The following is a 21,808-nucleotide window of genomic DNA, read 5'->3' as shown; positions in this document are numbered from 1 at the left end:
GTAAAACAAGAAATGACCAGCTACCTTCAATATTTCCTTCAGCAATGGGTGCTCAATTCAATATAATTTTTCAGATTTGAGTATGTTCTGCAAGTTAAAGTACCTCAATCTTCTCTCGAAGAAGGCTTTGACAAACGGTTGATAGACAAGTAAAAGCAACAGAAGCAGAAAGCTGTGCGCAAAACCATCAGCTTGTTTCCAAGAGGAATTAAGAATCAGATGACAACCAATCAAAGAGCACCAAAAGGAAAAGTGGCATGACGAAGTGGCCAGGTGTGGTCATGAAAAAACGAGTAAAAACAAAGAGAGCAAAGTGAATACAGGAGCGAGGGAGGGTAAAGGCTGGTCTGGCAAGGGGTGGTTGGGCAAGCATGCGTCATTCGTGTTGGAGCGTGCAAGCAGGCAAGCAGCTCAGTCACAGTCTGCACAGCACACAAAAAAACAAATAAACTAAAAAAAAAAAACAAACAGGGAATGAGGAGTGAATTTTCTGACCTGTGACTCCTTACAAGATGTGACGTTCTTCCTCTGGGGAGAATTATAAAATCCTCAAGCTAGGTTGGGGGTGAGAAGAGAGAGATCAGACATAACAGTTATGAAGTGTATGTTTGTGTGTGTCCAAAGGGCCAAACACTGTCAAAATATCACATTTCCCCTTGACATGAACTCCACAGGATTTTGACATGTTATCCCCAAGGTTAAAGTTTTACAGGCAAAATAATAAACAATAGGGATATCATGTTTTTATTCATAAGTTTAAAAAGCTCATCTATGTTTAATAACTAACATGCTATTGTCAAAATACACAAAAGATCAAGACTAATAGCAATAGAGGAAATCACTACGGCGATTGAATGAACTACTGCCCATAGCAGGGCTCTCTACGCTGACAAGTGGGTGTTCATTGCCATGGCAGCTGAAGGCCGAGCAAGGAGATTGCAACAAACAATGCTTGTTGCCACAATTAACAATGCAGCAATTTGATTTTTACTCATGGAGACAGCATCTAAACCAACAAGTCACCAAACTGATTGTCAATTAGTGCAGCACACAGTTATCAAACCGAAGGCCTAGGACCCAGATCTGGCCTGCTAAATCCTGTAATGTGACTCATTAAAGCCGATCATGTCTGCCAACTTCAAGTATCTTGTTACAATTTCAAAAGCAGATTGCTGTAGCCATTACTTTTTTGGGGAATTGCAAACTTATTTTTTAGTTGGCAGTCCCTATTTTTAAAATAAAGTGAAAAACAGTTGAACAGTTAGTTTCTAATTTTAAAATTAGGTATTAATCAAATTTGTTGTATTTTTGTAACACTTTCAGAGTCACAATGGCCCTCTGATGGAAACCATAACTACAGTTTGGCCCGTGACAAAAATAAAAATGTTTTTTATTTTTTTTAACCTTAAAGTGTAATTTTAAGTGGCACATTTAGATTACCGCCCGCTTAGCTAATCTAAATCACGCCTCAAAACTTATTTTACATTGGAAACCCTGTTGAACTTGAAGTTATACAGCTGTTTATTGAAAATACAGTGAGCATAATTGAATTGTAAATGTTAGCCTTGTTAGACCTTAGCATGCATCATTAGGTATCATCCCCAAGCCAGAGCAGAACAGTCATCTGGGGAATTCTATTATTTTGGTGACTACAGATAAGGAGACAGTAACATTGTGACAGATGGCTGGGCTTCCATTCATGACTTTTTCCAGTCTGTTCCATCAGACCGCTTCCCTGATCGAGAAGAAAACCCTTACAACAATGTTGAATACCTTCTCCTTATACCAGCTTTTATTCCCACAGGCCAAGAACGGATTACACATTTGCCCTTTTCACTGTTCTTTTTGCACCTTTCAGCTCCATTTCCACTGGTGTATCATTTAATAAAAACTTAAGAAAAACAAAAGTTGATAGGGAAACATAAAAAGAATCCATTTTTGACTGGCAAACCCGTTCAAATGTATTTTCAAATTAATTTGAAAGTATTTTCAAATATTGTCAAATGTATTTTCAAACATGTTTTTGACAAACTCTCATACATGTTTTTCAAATTTCAAATGTGTTTGTGTATTTTATTTACAAATAAGACAAAACGAACACGAAAAATACATCAAAACGTACAAAGAAACATGTCAAAGCCTGCACACGCAAGTATGTGCGAATGTAGATGCAAATACGTTCAAACATACTTGTCGAAAACGTGCTGAAAAGCATTGCTTTTGCTTACATTATGACCAAGTATTGACAAGAATACGCTGTTTTATTTTGGTCAAGATGGTATGATTTTATCATTAAGCTTACATTTATATTTGAACATATTCACAAGTACATTTGAATGTATTTGTAAGCATGTTCTCAAAAATGTTTGACTTCACTTGTGTATGTGCAAAGCTTGCCCTAAAAAACAGAAACAGTATTTTCCAATCAGTTTGCTGTATCCCAAATTCAATCACGGTAAGTGACATAGTAGCAATCAGATTACAGTTTATTAATTCCAATATAAAAATATATATAACATGAGATCAAGGTCAGCTAGCTCACAAGATATCCCACGCAGCCCTACAGTGTGCACTTCAGACTTCACTCCATTGTTGATCCCCACACAAAGAAACCAATGCAAGCGAGCACAAACAAACCATGCAACAAGTCCCTGCCTCCTGCTCTCTTCTGACTGCTTCGATTGAGACGAGCAAGATGATGACATTGGCGCTAGATTGATGAGCTTCAGGTCAAAGGCTATAACCTCTTCGACATGGTTAGGAAGCACTCAGACTGTTACCCGCTCAGCTCCCACAAAACCCGTTGACAACTGATGCGGAGGAGTTTCCTGCGAGATGCAGAGGATGCCACGCCTTCGTACGTCTATATTATGGTCCAAGTGTGAACCCTTTGGTGATCCGGGGTCCAGAGAAGGCACAAAGAGGAAGTGGGGATGTAACAGGCATGGACTTGAATGAGGACTCTTCAGACTGAAAACTAATTCATCAAATGGTTCCCACTCCAGAAACTCAGTGAGTGGGAAACATAATGACAGATGACGGACTAAGGTCACACCAGTTTGACACCCAGTTTCCCATTAGAAACAATGATTCTCCTGGTTAAGAAGCAGTTAAGACTCAAGAGCTCACTCCACTATAATCAGTAATCTCAAGATTTTTTTCTTCAGAATTTTCATTATTTTCATGCAGGGTAAAAATCATTTTTACTACTTTCTCATACACACAAACCTAAATTAACACACAAAACATGGCTTGATTACACCACCTGGTAGACAGTATCTTAAAAAGTCATGTCTTTAGAGACAAACTACTTTAACTCAAACCCTAATAAATAAAACATGAAATCCTTCACAGATTCAGCAAAGACAAAATGTGTAAGTGATGGTTCATGCCAAAAAAGATTCATAGAAGACTCCTTACTAGCAAATTAATTATTTGATTCTATCTTCTGATGCTTCAGTTGTTGGAGATGTTTTTATTTACTGATGTTGAGTCATCTGCCTGGTGCACCTACCAAGTTTTGATGGGCATGGTGATGTAAGGGCCAGTAAGTTAGCGCATCTGCCTCACAGTTCAGAGGTACTGGGCTCAATTCCAACTTGCCCTGGCCTTCCTGTGTGTAGTTTGCATGTTCTCCCCATGCTTGTGTGTGTCTTCTACGGGTATCACTCCAGTGTATCCCCCACCTACTGCCCGAAGACGACTGTAGTGTGGATAAGCGTGGCTATAGAAAATGGATGGATGGAACACTGCAACACAGCACACCTATTGAGAATAAACGGCTAAAGAAAATGGATGGATAGATGAATTTAGGGACCCATTTATCAATTCTTTGAGCTTTGTGGTAAATTAATTCAATTAAAAAGCTTTTTAAAAAGCTCTTTTAAACAATTCTAGATCTAAGTTTGTTGAAGGCAGGTGTTTGTGGTGAAGCAGGTTTCGATTTTACTCAAGACCAACCACAGCACTCTCAAACCAAATACAGCATGAACCGAGATATCTGTTACCAATCTATGAGGTTTCAGCTGTGTAAAGTTCCAAATAAACAATGAAAACTAGTATTACTTCTTGGTAATGTAAAGATCACATCACACCTGGTGAATGAAAACCACTAAAAGGGAAGTGCAGAAATTGGAAGATCATACCATGGGAAGCATTTATAGGAAATAGGGGTGAAACGATTCCATTTATTTAGAGTAACTTGGTTGTTTTAACTTTTTTTTTACTTGAGGGATTCTTTTCGTGTTCAAGCTACCCATCTTTTTAGTGCACACATCAGAAAAAATGTCAAGCCAATCCCAGCAACTGTTAATGCTCTGCACTAGAAATGTTGTAGGGACGACTTCAACATAAACCTTAGTTTACCAAATAATAAGGACAAAAATGCCTTGTCCTGCTTTTATTTTGAAGTTGTTCCTGGGAGCGTGTTGCTTAGCTTAGTTGCACTACTATCTTGACTTATCTTTCTACTCCAACTCCTGACACAAACAACACTATGTTGTTCTGAAATGACGTTCCATCGCCAATTCAAGGCGCCAACAAAACAACTTAATTATGCTGACATTGACATACAGCACATGTTGTCAATGTTTACAGGGTTGGCTCGAGTTCCAGTATAGCTGCGTCCCAGCATAAATTAGCTGCTAGATTAGCAACACTCGAGTGATTGATATAGGCTGGCACGATAGGTATAAATGACCCTGCACACGTTGACGCAACGTCGTCGTGTGCTGCTAAAAAAGTTTAAAAAAAAGTTTAACAACCCAAAAATATATTTTTAACTTTTTTATCCAAATCCTCGATATTCAACTCAAATTTGCTTCAGTACACCCTAAGTACCAAAAGTAAGCGATAGGTTCATTCCTAATTGGAAAACAGCACATAATAAATGGCTGCTAAATGGAATTCATTCAGAGGCTTGTTGCTGCATCCCTGGCTTGTCCTAAAGAAAAACATGGGGGAGTTTGACTCATGCAGAAAACAAAGCACATGGCTCTTCAGCGGACTGAGATTCCCTGCAAAGGTGTGGTCATTCCAGGAAAAGTCACCCCAACACCACATCCCTAATTCTCCCACTTTATCCTTTCTGCAATCCACCCCCTCTATCTATAAACATCCATGCTCCCTGACAGCGCTGTCAGCGGGGACCACTCCAGGTGGGGGAGGGAAACAAAACAATAGGGATTGGATAGAACACAGGTTTTGGTCAAAAGGGAGACAAAGAATGTCGGGACTGAGTGGTGGCAGACTCTTCTTGTGGACAAAAGCCAAAAGTCCAGTTACAGAAGAGAAAAATTTAATGTAGTGTTAAGGAACAATATAATTTGCCATCCTGCTTTTGTTTCAACATTCTTTCCAACATTCAGCACTTTTTATTCATTTTTGGGGTTGGTCATTTTGCTACTTCTCAACTGAAAATTACATCAGTTGCTCGCAACCAATTAGAGCTAAAATGTATCTGAGTTCAGTCAAGTGATGTTTGCAAGTTATCGGTCGTTACCCGAGCAACAGTGATTTCATTTTCAGCCTACAGCAAACAGCAAAAGGCTGCCCCCAGAGATGGATAAAAAATATTTTTAAAAGTGGATTTTGCTGTTAAAATTCCTAATCCACAAATGCAATATTAATCAGGCTGGTGGGGGGTGGACAGAACATTTTAATGTAAAGAAAATTATTGACTTGGTTTCCGCTTTAAGGTCCCACTGCACTCTCTCTTCATCTTTGAGAATCATCCATTTGTTCATCTCATGTACTACAAGAGGAAAAACTTGTTGTAAGAGTAGTTGAAAATCCAGTTCAAATCCTACTCAGAAAGAGGAGAGTGTGTTGCACTGAAAGGGATTAAAGAGGCAAATCTGGATTTTCAAACTTTGCTCATCCCAGCAGGAGGCCGAGCTTCAACGCTAGCGAATGTGCGAAAACTGCACAAAATGCATGTGCTAAAAACGAGCAATCTCAACTCTGTTTGGGAGGTTGGAAAGAAAGTCTGGAGACAAGCCAGTTCGTATCTGGGAAAACCAAATGGAATGCTTGTATCAGAGAGGAATGTGGACCGATATCCCACACTGAATAAATGTTTGTGTCAAGGAAATAAGGGGTCCGTTGTTGATGTGTTTTGTGCAAATTGGAAAGCAAATACAGTAAGAAACATCCGTCTGCTTTGTATGGATGTTAACTAGTCGTATTTTGAGCAGTGTTTTGTTCCTTATTGGGGGTGGGGACACCCTCCTCCAACCTTTCCCCCGTTCCCCTCACTTCTTTTAGGAAAAACATTCATCATTCTTCGCTACTGAACAATTGTACGACAACACTGACACAGTAAAAAAAGGAAGGAACCTCCCCCTCCTTTTCGATCTTCTGGTTGGCCAGATACCTTTCATCCAAGAAGCACAGATCATCAACAACATAATCGCTTACTCCTAAATTTTCATATTGACAAGCCCCAGAGGGTCTTGAATAAAATAGTGTTTAACTGTTGTTTTCAAATAAAATATTTGTTTTTGAAAAGACTGTCTCGCAGGTTTACCAGAAATGAGGCTAACATAATAGCGGTGCAACAATTAATCAATTGAAAACTAATTCGATGTGCAACAACTAATCGATTGTCATTTTAATCAATAAATATCTTTGAAAATCAGGGACTGGTTTAGAAATCATTTTTCCATTTCAAATTCTCCTAATGCTCAGAATGTTCCCATTTGTACCGTGGACAACAATGATTACAAATGCCTATTTTCTGATGTTATCAATTGAACCAGTAATTGAATCCTGGTTTATGTTTGTGAATTTTCTGGAGTCAATTAGAAACAATGACATGTCTTTGAATAAATGTATGGAAAATAGAGCATGTTTTTAAATCAGCTTTCTCACCCAAATAATCGACACATTGATCTATTTTTTTTCATAAGTATTAGTTGCAGCCCTGCAACTAAACAATTATCAAATTAACTAAGAATAGATTGTTTCAAGAAGAGACCATCAAACTTAAAAACATCCCAATCCTTAAAATTCAGCCCATCCACAGTAAATATTCACACATGTCTTTAGTTCTCCATGATAGGAGACCATATATACCATATAGGAGATATTTTGTGTTCAATCAAAAAAAAAAAAAAAGAACATCTGCTTTTATGTTGGAAAAGAATAAGCAGCAAGGCGTGACAACTTTGAAAACAGATTTACATTTCTGGTAAATGGTCATTTGTGGTGCATTTTGTTGCAAGTTTTTCCCACAAACAGGGCGAGCGCAGAACAATGCCATACAGCAGGGCATAAGACTAGATTCAAAACCTGAACCTCAGAAAAGTGTGGTAGATCTGCCAACCACTCTGCCTCTTAAAGTTCACATTGTGAGAAATGGGCTGCCTTTGGCGTTCTTGAGGCTGCCTCGTTATACAGCGGCCTTGTTGTTTGCGAAGATCCCTTTCAGCTGACCGGCCTCTGGCACTTACTCCACTTATTATGAGCACTGATGGCAGATTGTTTTTGCCTTCTGCACCAGAATTCTCCAAGCCCACATGGAGAGACGGTTCACAAAAGAAAGCAGGAAAAAATAAAGACCTTAAAATGAGGAAAAAGGAAAGAAAATAACACGGCAACAAAGCCTCTGAGGCTTTCATCTTATTTTGTCATTGATGACAAAAAATGCAAATGGAAATGACATTGATGACAATATCAGGGGGGGCAAAACAGTCTTTACGCAAACATCCACTCTGAGTTATGAACTCCCTCACCCCATGTACCCCTCTAGTGGTGATATGGAACACTCAACCAACACTTCCTGGAGAGTAAGTGAAGTGTTACTGCGTGAGCCACAGTAGCAACGCGGCATGGAAGTTATACTTTCACACTGCATAAACAGGCTAGACAGAGTATAACTAGACAGTAGCATGACAAAGATACACCACTTACTTATCGGTCATGGCGTCGACTAGCATGTCTTGGTTCATTAAAACGTCTTCTTATTTCACACTCTGCACGATTAAAACGGGTTGAGGATGAGGCCCCTTGGACTTCCAAAAAGCCAGTCTGCCAAGAAGAAAAGTAAAAAGGAAAGTTAGAGAAATTCCTTCCGCTGTGTTTCGTCATATAAGATTAAAAAAACTACAATGAGGCCGAGAGACGATTCTGAAATCATGCTTCAGTGGCTCATAATTACCCTAACAAGGCCTGCTCTCTCAGAGACAAGTTCTGTGGGACACTGTTACCGTGGCGACTAAGGGAGCCCCCCACTCAGCAGGCCAGCTAGCTAAACAGAGAGAAATAATCCTAGAGGTGGAGCGCAAACAGTATAAGAGCACACAGAGCAAATCCTAACGGAAAAATAAATCATACCGTTGCTGTCCTGTCTTTTTTTTTGTAGAAAAACATTTGACAGCATGTAGTCAATTAAATAAACATGAAAAAAACATGTATCATCCTGTACGAGTCCAGAAATCACTGCTTAGGTGTTCTTTTGTCCAAATGTTTTATGTACTATCCATGATTTCCTTGCAATGCTCCGCCACATGTTCCGTTTATACTGTACCGATACACTGGCAAGGGAAAACAACATAGTTCCAAAAAGATTGACTTGTTATGCAAGGGTCAGAATGAAATTAGCACACAGGTTACTTAAGACACTTTTGTGTAAGAATCAGACAAAAATACAGTACTGTACATGTTTTCACATTTAATCTGATTTCCTTCATAATCCAATCCCATGGTTGTCAACATGTGGCTTATTAAAACAAGGTATTGGAAGACAACTCAGGTTTTGCTTGCAAATCAGACTCAGTTCTGAGAAGATAACTGCCTGGTCTGCACAAAATACCAAATTCTTGGCACGTGGGTTCATGAAAGCCAATTGCCAGTATGCATGGGCCGATAACAGTGTTGACAATTATCACCATGTTAAAAAGTCAAGGTTTCAATAGCCGCTAATAATGTCTGTGATCGGGAATGGGCGTATTTCTGTTTTGATAAATCTAACAAAGAGGGCGTTTAAATGGAGCAGAAAATGATTGGCTCCTTGGCTGCATGTCGGATTGATTCAACAACCTACCTCCTTGAAAATAGTTAGATGGCAATGGTCTTTATTGTTAACCTTTTTGGGATGGAGAATGGATAAACAGTATCCATTGTAATTTTAATACAGTGATAAAGTGATATTTTTGCTCAAGGTATTATACCATCAGAATGTGATATTGGCTCATGCCTGATTCTCAATAAACTGCTCTCTTTGTTTAAGCATGCAGCAGACTCCATTCTATGAAAACATATTGTCACTGATCTGTTAAAATATTACATTAATTATCTGAGGATGTCTGCACTCGTATTGATAAAAAAAAAAAAAACAACAGCCAACAGCTGTTGCTTTGATTAAATTAAATATGTGTTAATCAGACAGTTTAGGAAAAAATCCTAATCATTCATCTGCTCAAAAATTGTATTTAACATTTTAAAGTAAAATAATTATCTTTTTTTCTGTTTGCACATGTATGTGTATAGAACATGGAGGAAGACTAAGTGCTTATAAAAAGCAATGCTGTGGTGGCAAATGGAGATAAATTACTTGCTATAAAAACCCTTATCACTGATTGTTTAGCTTAAACACATACTAACACATCAAAGAGAAGACAAAAAATCCCATCGTTACCTATCATTATTTATGAGGTTATTTTAGAAAGACTTTTTTAAAGGGCCCTTATCATGGGACCTTTTGGAGAGTTTAACCATGTTACAATGTTGATCTCACTTTAAATGCCCCTCAAGTGTGTGTGTGTTTTTTTTTTTCCAGTGATGTATTTCTAAGCATTGTCTCCTTATTTTGCACTCTCACCAGTGGCCTGTTGTTTTGAATACTTGTTTCTCACGGGACCAATTTGTATGGCTCCAGTGAGCATATGACAGTGTTTTGCATTTTGATGTGAGTAAAATGCCTATTTTTGGCTCCTTTATTCACTAGGCTGGGGTAGGCTCTAGCGACCCTTGTAAGAGTAAGCAGTCAAGATAATGGATGGATGTTTTGTGTCCAACCGGCATTGGACAACGTCATGAAAGGCGCCAGGCAGCCACACGGTGAGAAGTGCGGCTTCAGTAAACAGAATGTTCCACTTCCCGATAACCAATATCTGTACTAAAAAACTCATATTTAATAATAAATTAAATCACCAATGTGCCAAATTTAATTTATACACATATATTTATCTATGGAAAGTGGAAAAAATACCATGATCTAGGTCCTTTAATGCGATGTATTCTGTACCAGACAGGAAAATCAGGCCTTAGCTCTTCATCTGATCTGCCTTTTAAGGATTACAAAAGCCACATTCAATTCCTAGATTAATGCCCTATTATGTGTTAGCATGCTGAAATAACACAGATTGTGACCCACCAAAGTGGGTCTTAGCAGTTAAGTGTCGGTACACCAAATTTTGAAGCACTGAACACTAAAAAATTAGGGATTTTTTGGTCATGTTTTACAACAGTTTTTAAATGGAAAGTAAGTACATAATCTGAAACAGATTACCCAAAACAAAATGGTTGTTTTATTTATTTTTTTCTATGGTCAGTGACACTGACGTGATGGACCCCACCCAAGACCATTGTCCTTTACATCAGGCAGTCTCTGTAAGCATATGTAAATTGTATAAATATGTACCGGTACATGTTTTTCTTTATTGCTAAAAAAAAAAAAAATCAGATCACACAGACGACTCATAGATGATCAGACTTAGTGCATTCACTTAACAAGAGATCAACTAAGAAAAGTTGACAAACATCCACATGACATCTGCAGGCAACAGTACTATGTTCAATATGACAAAACGTGTGGAAACAGAAGCTCAGAACATTCAGAGTTCCACCAATCGTTTCAAAGTGTGAAATGTGGTCAAATGCTCATCCCTGGTTCACATAGCTCACTGTGGTGCAGCTAGCATCCTAGCCAATCAATCTGCAGTGACCTGATTGGGATTTGCAGTACTTTGGGAAAAATGTAGTGGAAGAAAACATATATAGTCACCCTTTTGTCACCTATGAGGGTATTTCCCCTCCCACACAACAAGAAGTCACTCCTCATACCCGGAAAGTGCAGTCCACCACAATACTGAATTATTTACTTCACAGGGTGGCATAAAAATAGCATGCAGCGTGTAAGTGACTCCGCACAGCATAAAATGTAATTAACGTAACAATATCGAGACTACATGAGTCTTACCATGACGAGTGCGGGAAAAGATCCTGCAGGTGGGAAGATTTTCTCGCTCTGTCATGTGGATGGCATGACAGGCAGATCAGTTTGATCATCCAAACATGACTGTCATCTTCATCCACGCCGCTACTCTCCCTTGTCCGCCATGTAAAAAGGGCGGGGAGAGACGGCGCTCATCTGCCACTGAGCAAAAGTGGTCTCGTCTGGTAAACCTCAGTGCACACGTTCGAGTCAAGACGGAGGAGGAGGAAGCAAGTGAGAGACTGGGGGGAGGTGGCATGTGGGAGTGTGTCTATTGTGGCGGGGGTCGCTTTCTTTTCTGCCTCCTTTAAGCGCTCAGGGCAGTGTGCATGAGGCCAGCTGTTCGGCACTTTAATTGGGGAACTAGCAGTACCTATCAGGAACGTGCAATGGACATCAGATGTATCCGCCATTTTGGAAGCTACTAGACAATGCACTATGTGCTGTGTTGCATTGTTCCATCCATCCATCCATTTTCTATGGCCGCTCTTATCCTCACAAGGGTTGCTGGCTTGCTGGTGCCTATCCCAGCAGTCTTCGGGCGGTAGGCAGGTGACACCCTGGACTGGTCCCCAGCCAATCACAGGACACAAACAACCATTCACACTCACAATCACACCTAAGGACAATTTGGAGCGTCCATTAAACATGCACGTTTTTTAGAATGTGGTAGGAGACCGGAGTGCCCAAGGCAGACCCACGCAAGCACGGGGAGAACATGCAAACTCTACACAGGAAGGCCGGGGCAAGCTGGAATTGAACTCGGGATCTATGAATTGTGAGGCTAACGTGCTAACCAGTCTTTCATTGTTCCACCCTTCAAGTCGTAGATATAGATACAAAGACATTGATGTCCCTTCCCTACTACGATGGAGGTGTGCTGTGCCAAGACATCACCGTGCAGCCCGTTCTAGAAAGTCAAGCCTAAGCAGCAGGACTCACATTAACAAACAATGGAAGAAATTCAAACGCCCCATCCACATTGAAAGCAGTCTTGTCACATTTTGCTAGCTTGTGTGACGCACGATAGCCACACGCCGCACGATAGCCACAAGGCATGTTCTTTACAAATCAAAACTTAATAAATATGAAAGAAAAATGTCACTTTGTCTCTCTTAGTCGCTTGCAAAGCAGATTGAAATAGCACAATAATTCTTTGCACATCTATAGATAGGATATTTTTTTATTGAATCGAAGCATTTTGATTCGAGAATATATTCTGAATTGAATCGGCCACGCTAGAATCCGAATCAAATCAAGAAATTCCTGCTTACTTGCATTATTTTTTATCAAGACTGATTTATGGTTAATTGTATTTGTGTTTAAACAGTTTGATCATCAACTATTTCATATTGTACGATTTCACTTGAACCAGCAGATTCACATGAGATAAATTAAATGACATGCTACCCTCTACCTTGTTAACATCAACCTCACCTTCTCTAGAAGCAACTTGTTTTCCGCTCTCAATCAATTTGAAATGGTCTGGAATGGGGTGTTTGGTCAGCGGGCTGAAAAAGAGTATTGTTCCAGAAAATAAACTTTGTGTAGTGATGGCCCCAATCTTGTTGCTAAGGCAGTATTTTTCCCCTATTCTCCTCCTCTGTTGTGTAAAGTTATATCCTGATACCTCTTGAAAATGTGGCCGATTCACAATTAACCTCCCACTGTGGCAGTCTTTGTGAAAGATGTGATCTTTGACACAGACACCCCCAAATCAATGCTGTGCCCGCCTCCATCTCATTAGCAAGGTCGATACTACCAGGATACGTTTGCAGAACAACGACCAAGTCAATTTGAGATTTTTTTTGGTTTGTTTTTCAAAATACTCACACAGAAGACAATTCTTTTTTTTTTTTTTTGCAAAGCCCGTGTAGTATACTTCTGGCCCAAATTCAGCTAAAATAGGCCCAGGCTTGCTCACAACCCCAATGAGGAAAAGTATGATAGAATATGGCTGGATAATTGAACACTTTTGGTCTTCCATCAACAACTGACAACCTCTTTTATCGGATTGAATGCGCTTGTGGACATTATGAGTCATGCACTTTGTGTTTTCTGAAACTTCCCTTTGTAATGTTGCTTTCAGTTTCCAAGCAGTCTTTTAATTCAGCTGTTTGCAAATGATAAACGGTAAGGCACTTCAGGGGGTAAAGGAAGATTTTACCAACAAGTCTGCAAAAAAAATAATTGAATGTTCTCTAATGCCATGACACCAGCAGTACAGTTCTTTTCAAATTAAGAAAAAAAATAATTGGAACATGAAGCAACATTTTGTTTCTACATATATACTCCTTTGCAAAATTGTGTATGTCTTCGAGGCCCAATTGTCCAGCACACAAACCAAAAATAAAAGAGATGATGTGGCGCAATGTATCTTCTGAAGTTGCTGAATAACATATGTCTATATATACCATTACAAATATACTTATTTAATAAAACAAACACAGATGGCACAGCAATCTGCTTAGTCTTGTTTTTTTCTTCCAGAATTGCTTTGCATTGGTAGGGGTACTTGACTGAAAAAAATATTTTGCATCATTGAACAAAGGTTGAAAGCTATTGTTGTAATTGATAGACTAATATATTTTTCCTTTTTATTTTTCCTTTTCTTTTTCTTTCACTTAAATAGCCCATTAGTCATCGTACTTCTGTACTTGGATTAAACTTCTACCTGGGTTGTCCATGTGAGTTTGACATACAACTTACGGCCACCCATATTGTTCAAGCCATGCAGGGTCGGGTCAAGGACCAGCCCCCTGTGCTCTGATGTAGAGGTGTGCGGTGCTGTGTTGTCTCCACACAGCAGACATCTTGGCCAGCCCACAGCACCTCCTTACCTAACACCACACGACCCAGCCACAACAACACTGTAGCCCTTCCCATCCCCCAAGCTATTGGCAGGGAGGGGCACCATCTGCCTCCATAGACCAAGCAGACATGCCTGTAGAGGCATTTTTGTGTGTGGTGTGTGTGTTACTGACCATGCAAAATGCATTGCATTACTACATTCCAAAGATGTTTCAGCAAACCATAGATCAAGCCTTAGAATAAACTGATAAGAACGTCGTATCTGAGGGGATCGCAGGCTTTTTCATGCAGAGCTCTGGCCAATTACTGTATTCCAGTTGTTGCAAAGGTCCTGACGTTTATTAAACTCTGCCTTTCACCATGATCTCTTCAAAGGCAGGCTATTGCCATTAAAGCTTTTTAGTTAATTTTGATGACTGGATGAAATAAATAAATAAATAATACTTTGCTTCCTCCAGATGCCTTTCAAATGGGCATCAGTTATACACTGAATTTCACTGGCCTGATACCTATTCCCAACAAATAGCATGGGTCAACTGTATATATACAGTATATACAGTATATACAGTATATACAGATTATATATATATATATATATATATATATATATATATATATATATATAATTTGTTTCTGTTTACAGGATGCATTGTGTGGCTCAGTGCATTTCCTTCGTGCAGTTTTAATCCCATTAATGCTTGCCATGTGTGTTTGTGTAACCAGTAGGTGACTTGTGTCATATTTAATACATTTGTTTGATTTTTGTTGCATTATATTTGTAAAAATAAAATGATCTTTTTTTTTTTTAAATTGACTTTAGGTTGAGTGTCAAATAGTGACATCCAGGTCCATTCCTTGCACCAATTTCTTTCTATTGCTCACCTAAGAATTGCTTGTAAAAAATAACATTTGCTTAGTTTTGAATGATAAGTTCTAAAAGGTCCGCAAAATGCCTTTATCAACAAATCTCATAATATATAATTAAGCATACAAGGTTATGTTATTAATTTATGTCTACCAAATCATTATTACTACTGTAAAGGGACATGTTACCCATTAAGGCAAAAAGTTAAATTGGCAAATACAACCCATTTGGCGGACCTTTTTTTTTTTGCTGACGTTGGAAGAGCCATAATTATCTGATTAAATTGGTCAGGCACTAATTTCAACTCCCTGAACATTGAGCAAAAATCCTGATTTTGTAAAGCCTTGTTTTTACCTCAAAGCATGCTCAAGTGTCCGTTCCAGTGCAGTTGTTTTCACAGGCTAGTGTTTTGGAAGTGCTATCAGAGGCTAAAGATTCCCAGGCCTTGCTGATGGCATATCTGAGTTAAGCGCAGAGCTACTGATGCATTGTTGCTGACAGCCAACTTGGCTGTATGTGTGTGTGTGTGTGTGTGTGTTTTCTCTTTTCTTTTGAAAAGGTTCCCAGCGTTTAGTGTTGCCGAGGGTACGGAGCTGGAAGGGATTGGCAGTGGGGCAGCAGCCCGCATACAGTACATTCTGTTTGTTGTTGTGTCCTCCTTCTCCTATCTTTGTCTTACTACCGTCTGCATGCATGACAACATTGAGTTTTACAGGTGGCAGATTTTAATCTTTTCCCTGGAATGGTTTAACAATAAACAGCAGAAGCATTTCATTTTAATTTCAATCCCACATCGTGCTGATGTAGCAGTATAGGAGGATGACGCCAAAAAAAGTCGCCAGCGATAGCAGGTTTAGCTACTTTCTGAATTCAGGTTCAGACAAAGCTGTGATGTGACTGATAAATCGTTAGTCTCTCGTACAATTTTCAAAAGGGTGGGTGCAGGACCTCTTCACGGCATGGGTTCATAACCAGATTGGCAATATATTGTGATTTTAAAAGTCATGGAGACCTAAAACCGTTGAAAAGTGTCAAAACTGGTAAGTTGCCTGTCTTAACGGGCAAATGCAGTGTGCAGCTCTCATTGTTTATCATACGTGAATCCTCCTCTGTTGCAGCAGCTAATCAAATTGTCCATTTCCTGCTTTGTGGGCTTTAGTATTAATATAATTTTGATCCTGCAGCTAACCACCGTGGCTAACATGTTATCGTATGCTACTTTCCCTAAGCATTTTTGGTGATATCGCTCGAGGTAGGATGCGAGCTCAGCATGACGAACCAATCAAACTTTTCCCATCATCTAAACAAATGAAGTCGGCTGTCAGAGAAGATTTCAGCCTTTGAAAACAAGCAGGCAACATTGCGAGTAAACTATGAGAGAGAGAGAGAGAGAGAGAGAGAGAGAGAGAGAGAGAGAGAGAGAGAGAGAGAGAGAGAGAGAGAGAGAGAGAGAGAGAGCAAAGGGGCACGACACAGCGAGTGTGTTTGTGTGAACGTATGTGATTGTCGTCATTATGAAATGACAAATCTATATTGCACTATTAATAGTCATTGTAGCTGAATTATCGAGTTGAAATAAACTACCAGAGTGATAGTAACTTATCTCAAATCATTGGTATTTTTTAATATTGTTGTGCTGTAGAGTTATACTTTTTCAGTTTAAATTGAAAGTCCTCAATTAGAAGGAATTCATGTATGTTTATTCGTGAGCAAAATCCATTTTGTTCACTGAAGGTTTGTTTTGATTGTAACAAATGCTGTATTATATATTATATATGCTGTATTATAAAAAAAATCTAACTGTATTTCTAAACAGTTGTGCACATAATTATTTTTGTGGGTTACTCACATGAGTTACCACGACCTAGTGTTTGGTACGCAACCTTATTTCATTAAAAAGTCTTCCTCAATGTCATTGTCAGTGTCGCTCCCACATTAAGTGCACTGTCTGTGTGCATTCAGCGACGTTGTTTTATTCAAGCCGGCGTCCTCAAAAGATTTCATATATATTTTTTTTAAGATATGATCTTTTGCGGTGGCTCAGTGGAGCAGTGGTTTGCACGTCCGCCTCACAATTCAGGGACCCGAATTCAAATCCACCTTGCACCAGCCTTTCTGTGTGGACTTTGCGTGTTCACCATGAGCCCACATGTGTTCCCTCTGTGCACTGTGGTTTCCTCCCACAATTCAAAAACATGCATGGTAGGTGTATTAGACACTCTTACTTGTGTTTAGGTGTGATTGGGTGTGTAAATGGTTGTTCTTCTCTGTGTGTCCAGCAATTTGCTGGAAACCAGTTCACTTTGTCCTCGGCCTACTGCCACAAGTCAGCTGGGATAGGCACCAGCAAGCCTGCGACCCTAATGAGGATAAGCGGCTGTAGTAAATGAATGGATGGATGATCTTTTGCAGGGAACAAACTGCTAAAATATTAAAACTCAGACCTCTGACGGTTTTCAACGAAGCAATTAAAACGTTTACAGTGCTGAAGTGTTTCCTTTTTTATGTCATTTTAAAATGTGAGATTCTTAGTGTATTCTATAAATAAATAAATACATATTTAAACATGTGAATGGGGCTTATTTATTTTCCCTTTTTCTCTGAATTCTTAGTTGTGCAAGTAAGGGTACCCAGGAAAGAAAACATAAATGTTAATGGGAAGGGAGGAATCAGTGCGAGAAGAACAAATGGAAGTAATATGTCAATTGTTTCTACTGGCATTTCATAACCTTTCAAAGAGGCACTAAAACTAACTCACAACAGATAAACACAACCTCTAACCCAAGGCAAAGTCAACACAATTCACAGAACGGTCACAACTACCAGCAGTTTAATGATTTGTCTGCTGGTGAGAGAACATGCAGCAATATCCTGCTAGGGCTAGCCTGATGTATGCAACCCCCTACCTCGATGACTCTGGCTGGCCTGGGTGTCACATGACACAACGGACACTCCGTCAAATCAGTCGAAGAGTCAGGGGGATGGAGCACTCCAACCAAACAGACTTGAAGGAAAATGGGTGGGGCCAGAGTGGGTTTAAACAATGACTGCTGTCACTTCACCCCCTTCCCCTTCATAGTCCACACAGCTGCAAAAGCATGCAGGTGAAACAATAAGGATCTCTGACTGACTAGATCCAGCGGCACAGAACTGAAATCACTCCAGACTCTTACATGCCACAACCTTTAAGCAAGCAAGGTTTTAAACTTCTTGATTATAGTCACCTAGATTTTGTGGTCAACTTAACTGAGTTAGACAACATTTGTTTTATCTCGCAAGAATAGCAGGGGTCCACTATGAATAGTATAATATCAACTTGAATATTGCGGAGCTCGGTAACTAGCGATGGCCAAATGAAGCTTTGCAATTGGTTTCCATATGTTTCAAAGCTTCATTTGCTTTATGGTGTCATCAAATAGTACATAAGCCCATGAAGTTAACAGAGTTGAGAATTTTACGTTTTATATTTGCAATGCCTGCCAAACTATCAAACCATTTCCTGAAGCAGTCACGTGGTCCAGCCAGCCAGCGAGGCTTCACGTCATAATTTTTGTGTCCCGCCGTATGGAGCCTGCCTCAATACAGGTTTGGTCACACCCATCCCTTTGCTCTACACAAGTCTCAGCACATTTTGTCCCATTACAATCGGTATATCAAAAACAATCATTTTAGCAATGCAAATAGTCCACCCAACTGCAAGGCTATGGTATCTCTGTTGCAGCTTTTTACCTTTTGCAGGTATAAATGATACATATGTGATAAATGGTGGTTCAGTGCATTTTAAACCATTGCAACAGTATTTTTAAGGGGTTCAATAATAAAATACTTGGGGTCTCCATCACAACATGGACACACCACATCACACGCAACACATGGAGATGACGCATTGGGCGAGGTTGCAGACTATAAATGTCTATCTATTGTTATGGTTGAAAGCGCAGTCTTAAATTTATGCATGTCAAGGGCAGAAACCTCACAATGACCTCTGGGTGCCAGAATGGCTCTTCTGAGGCATGCAGAAATTCTGAAGAAGTCTGTTACTTTTATTATGCTTGTTTATGAATTGTGCATTCACATAAAGTGAAGATTTGACACGTTTACATACTTTTTTTTTTAATAATATAGTGAGTCATTTACAGTGGCTGACATTAGTGAGGTGAAATTCACTTGAAACTTAATGGCAAAAGATTAAAGAACAGCCATGCGACAAAAAGTCAAAATGTTGAGGATGAAGTAAAAAGCTAACAAAAATCAAAAGGAATTTTTTGCTTTGCTTTCTTATCAAAAATTACAACTTAAACCTTGTAACATTATCTTATGTGTTTCTCTTTGAATAAAAATGCCACTATTCCTTCAAGATTACTGCTGTTTTTTTCAGAGGAAAAATCATAGAAAAAAATAAATACAAATTGGCTTTATTTCTCCAAACAAACATGCCTTTTCCGTCCCCCCCCCCCAAAAAAATGTATATACTTATTATATTCTTATAGGATTCCTACGTTAATCTTGTAACATTACACTAGTAATTATAACGTTTATGATACATACATACATACATATATATACATATATATATATATATATATATATATATATATATATATATATATATATATATATATATACAGTATATATATATATATATTTTTATGTAAAAAAAACTGTTCTGCAAAGAGTACAACTTGATGAGGATTTTCAATTTTGCTGTTAAAACTATGTACAGGTATTCTGTAAAAAAAAAAAAAATGTGATTAAAACTTTAGTTCTTGAAAGATGCAATTAATGCCTCGATTGTTACAAAGCGAGTCTTCTACAAATATACCTTTTATTCTGAAATGTATTGCCCGCAAGGTTTTTTCTTGATCTCGTTTGATTTTTTTAATATTATTGGATTGCGCTTTACTCTCGTGATATGGCTTTCTACAGGTGAACTTGTTTATTCATTCTTTCATTGCAAAAATGCAAGTCTATGCTGATAAGATTCCAACCAGTGTTGCAAGATTCCAACTTCTAGATTCGGTATTAGATGATTTTTGTTTTGTTTTGATTTGTTTTGTCTAATGCCCCCAGTAAAACTGCCCACAACCCTTTGACCCATTTGGACTCAGAAAAACTTCTATCACGACCCCGCACTTTCGACTTGGAAAGGATGCAGCCGTGTCTTTTGAAACTCCATTATCGGGCTCTGTGGAAACGTGATTACAAGAACGACTAAAATAGTTTTCTCTTCTCCGTTGGGGAGCAACAAGTGGAAGCGAGCTTCAAGTGTACAACTCTCGGACACACAGCGACACTTACAAGCGGCTAGACATATAGCGTGGTTGAATTAAAAAAATAAATAAACAAATAAAAGAAAGAAAGAAAAAGGAAGAAGAATGTGATTTCGTTTAACTCACCGCGGACGTGTGTTTCTCCAGCCCTTTTTTCCTTGTCCCGATGCGGAAAGTAAGAAGCAGCGTAGCAGTGTTCGCTGAATATGTGCCTGTTAGAGAATCCGCATGGTGGCTGTGGCTGAAGCCAGACTGGTTCAAAAGTAAGTCGCTCCGGGATCTCATAGCAACTCGCTGGGGGAAAGAGGAGGAGGAAGTAGGAGGAGTCGGGATGAAGGATGGAGCGCGGATGAAACTTTTCAGTGATATTTCTTTCCCTAATTTACCAAGTTAAGATGTTTGACACATTCAACAACATTTCAACTCCAAGGTTTTCTTAACTATGATATTTTCTAAACACCCTACGAGTATAAACAAAGGTACAGTATTCTGATCAATATTAACGTTAAGCACCCAAATCCACTTGCTTTTATCTATTTCAAAGCTCGGCATTTTTCCTCTCACTGAAAGGTCATTTATTTTTTTTAATTGACATAAAACCTACATTTCACATTTACACATTATATTTGTCAATATAACAAATCAATGAACAATAACACAAATATATACAAACAATCAGACATTCCAGACAATTATAACATCCATACATTGAAAATATATAAATGACAGACTTCACAAAACAAATTAAAGTAAATGTCCAGGATCAAATTTCCTTTCCTGTTCTTCACAAACCCAAGAGACTCAAAATAACGATCAATATCTGTATTGAACACTTTAAAATATGGAATGAACAACTGTGATGTCATTTTCACTAAACTTGTAATTAGCAAATTGTTACCATAAGATAGATAAAAACGAGTGGATTTTGCTGCTTAATGTACTTCTCATTCTGCAAACGTAATCTTTATTAAAATGCCTTTTTCAAACTTGTGGGGCTGCATTAGAATCCACATGGGCTCAGGGAGAACATGCAAACCCCACACAGGAAGGCCGAACCCAAGTAGATTTGAACTCGGGTCCCTTTAACTGTGAGGTGGACATGGTATTCACTGTGTCACTGAGCCACCCCTGGAACTTACCGATATAAAGAAAATACATTTTCTTACACCAATTTAATTATTAAATTCTGGGCGAAATATCAGGGAGATGCAGTGCAGTTCTCAATAAATATTGTAATATACTAATAAACTTTTTTAATCACTTTAAAAAAATATTTGATGCTGGCAGATAGAAAATACGTTCTCATGTGCTTGAATCGTAAGATAACCATATAATTGGGTACACCTCTCTCAGGAATGGAGGGCAGTCTTAATGTAATAAATAAGAGAGAAAAAAAGAATGTATCATGATAAAATGGTTACAGGTATGGCCAAGCAAGAGGACATGGAGGCAAGTGGGTCCAAAAGGTGAGTACTGCCAGGTCAAAGGTGACACATTTTCCTGAAAGAAATAGCAGAGTGAAACAGAGACATTAGGTCTCTTGAGTTGCTGTTTTCTTAGCACACCGTGAATACAAAAACATCTTTATAGTAGAGATGGGGAAAAAAACGTCTACATCAGTGGTTCCTTTGTGCACATAACAAATTA

At 38.8% G+C, this 21,808-nt stretch overlaps 2 protein-coding genes across 6 annotated transcripts in view; one reads left to right on the top strand and one right to left on the bottom strand.

The window, feature by feature from the left end:
* sema4d (sema domain, immunoglobulin domain (Ig), transmembrane domain (TM) and short cytoplasmic domain, (semaphorin) 4D) overlaps positions 1-21,808 on the bottom strand; it is a 44,714-nt gene that overhangs the window by 20,569 nt on the left and 2,337 nt on the right. For 2 of the 5 annotated variants that reach the window (XM_088434128.1, XM_088434129.1), the window contains 3 exons: positions 21,583-21,661; positions 20,288-20,455; positions 7,912-8,028 (listed from right to left, as the gene is read on the bottom strand). In XM_088434128.1, the coding sequence (XP_088290254.1) occupies positions 7,912-7,949 (38 nt within the window). In that variant the 5' untranslated portion in view covers positions 7,950-8,028; positions 20,288-20,455; positions 21,583-21,661. Of the gene's footprint in view, positions 1-495; positions 555-7,911; positions 8,029-11,200; positions 11,383-20,287; positions 20,456-21,582; positions 21,662-21,808 lie in introns of those variants that run through there. The other 3 variants (XM_088434131.1, XM_088434132.1, XM_088434130.1) reach the window with 3 other exon arrangements.
* The window catches only part of add1 (adducin 1 (alpha)), a 29,905-nt gene continuing 26,466 nt past the window's right edge, over positions 18,370-21,808 (top strand). Inside the window, exon 1 of the mRNA XM_088434135.1 lies at positions 18,370-18,476. The gene's annotated coding sequence lies outside the window, so the exon portion shown is untranslated. The remainder of the gene's footprint in view (positions 18,477-21,808) is intronic.

This window comes from Hippichthys cyanospilos, chromosome 15 (genome assembly GCF_059441005.1).
Source record: "Hippichthys cyanospilos isolate Australia breed blue-spotted pipefish chromosome 15, RoL_Hcya_1.0, whole genome shotgun sequence".
Lineage (NCBI taxonomy): Eukaryota > Metazoa > Chordata > Actinopteri > Syngnathiformes > Syngnathidae > Hippichthys > Hippichthys cyanospilos.
This window is presented reverse-complemented; position numbering and strand designations above follow the sequence as displayed.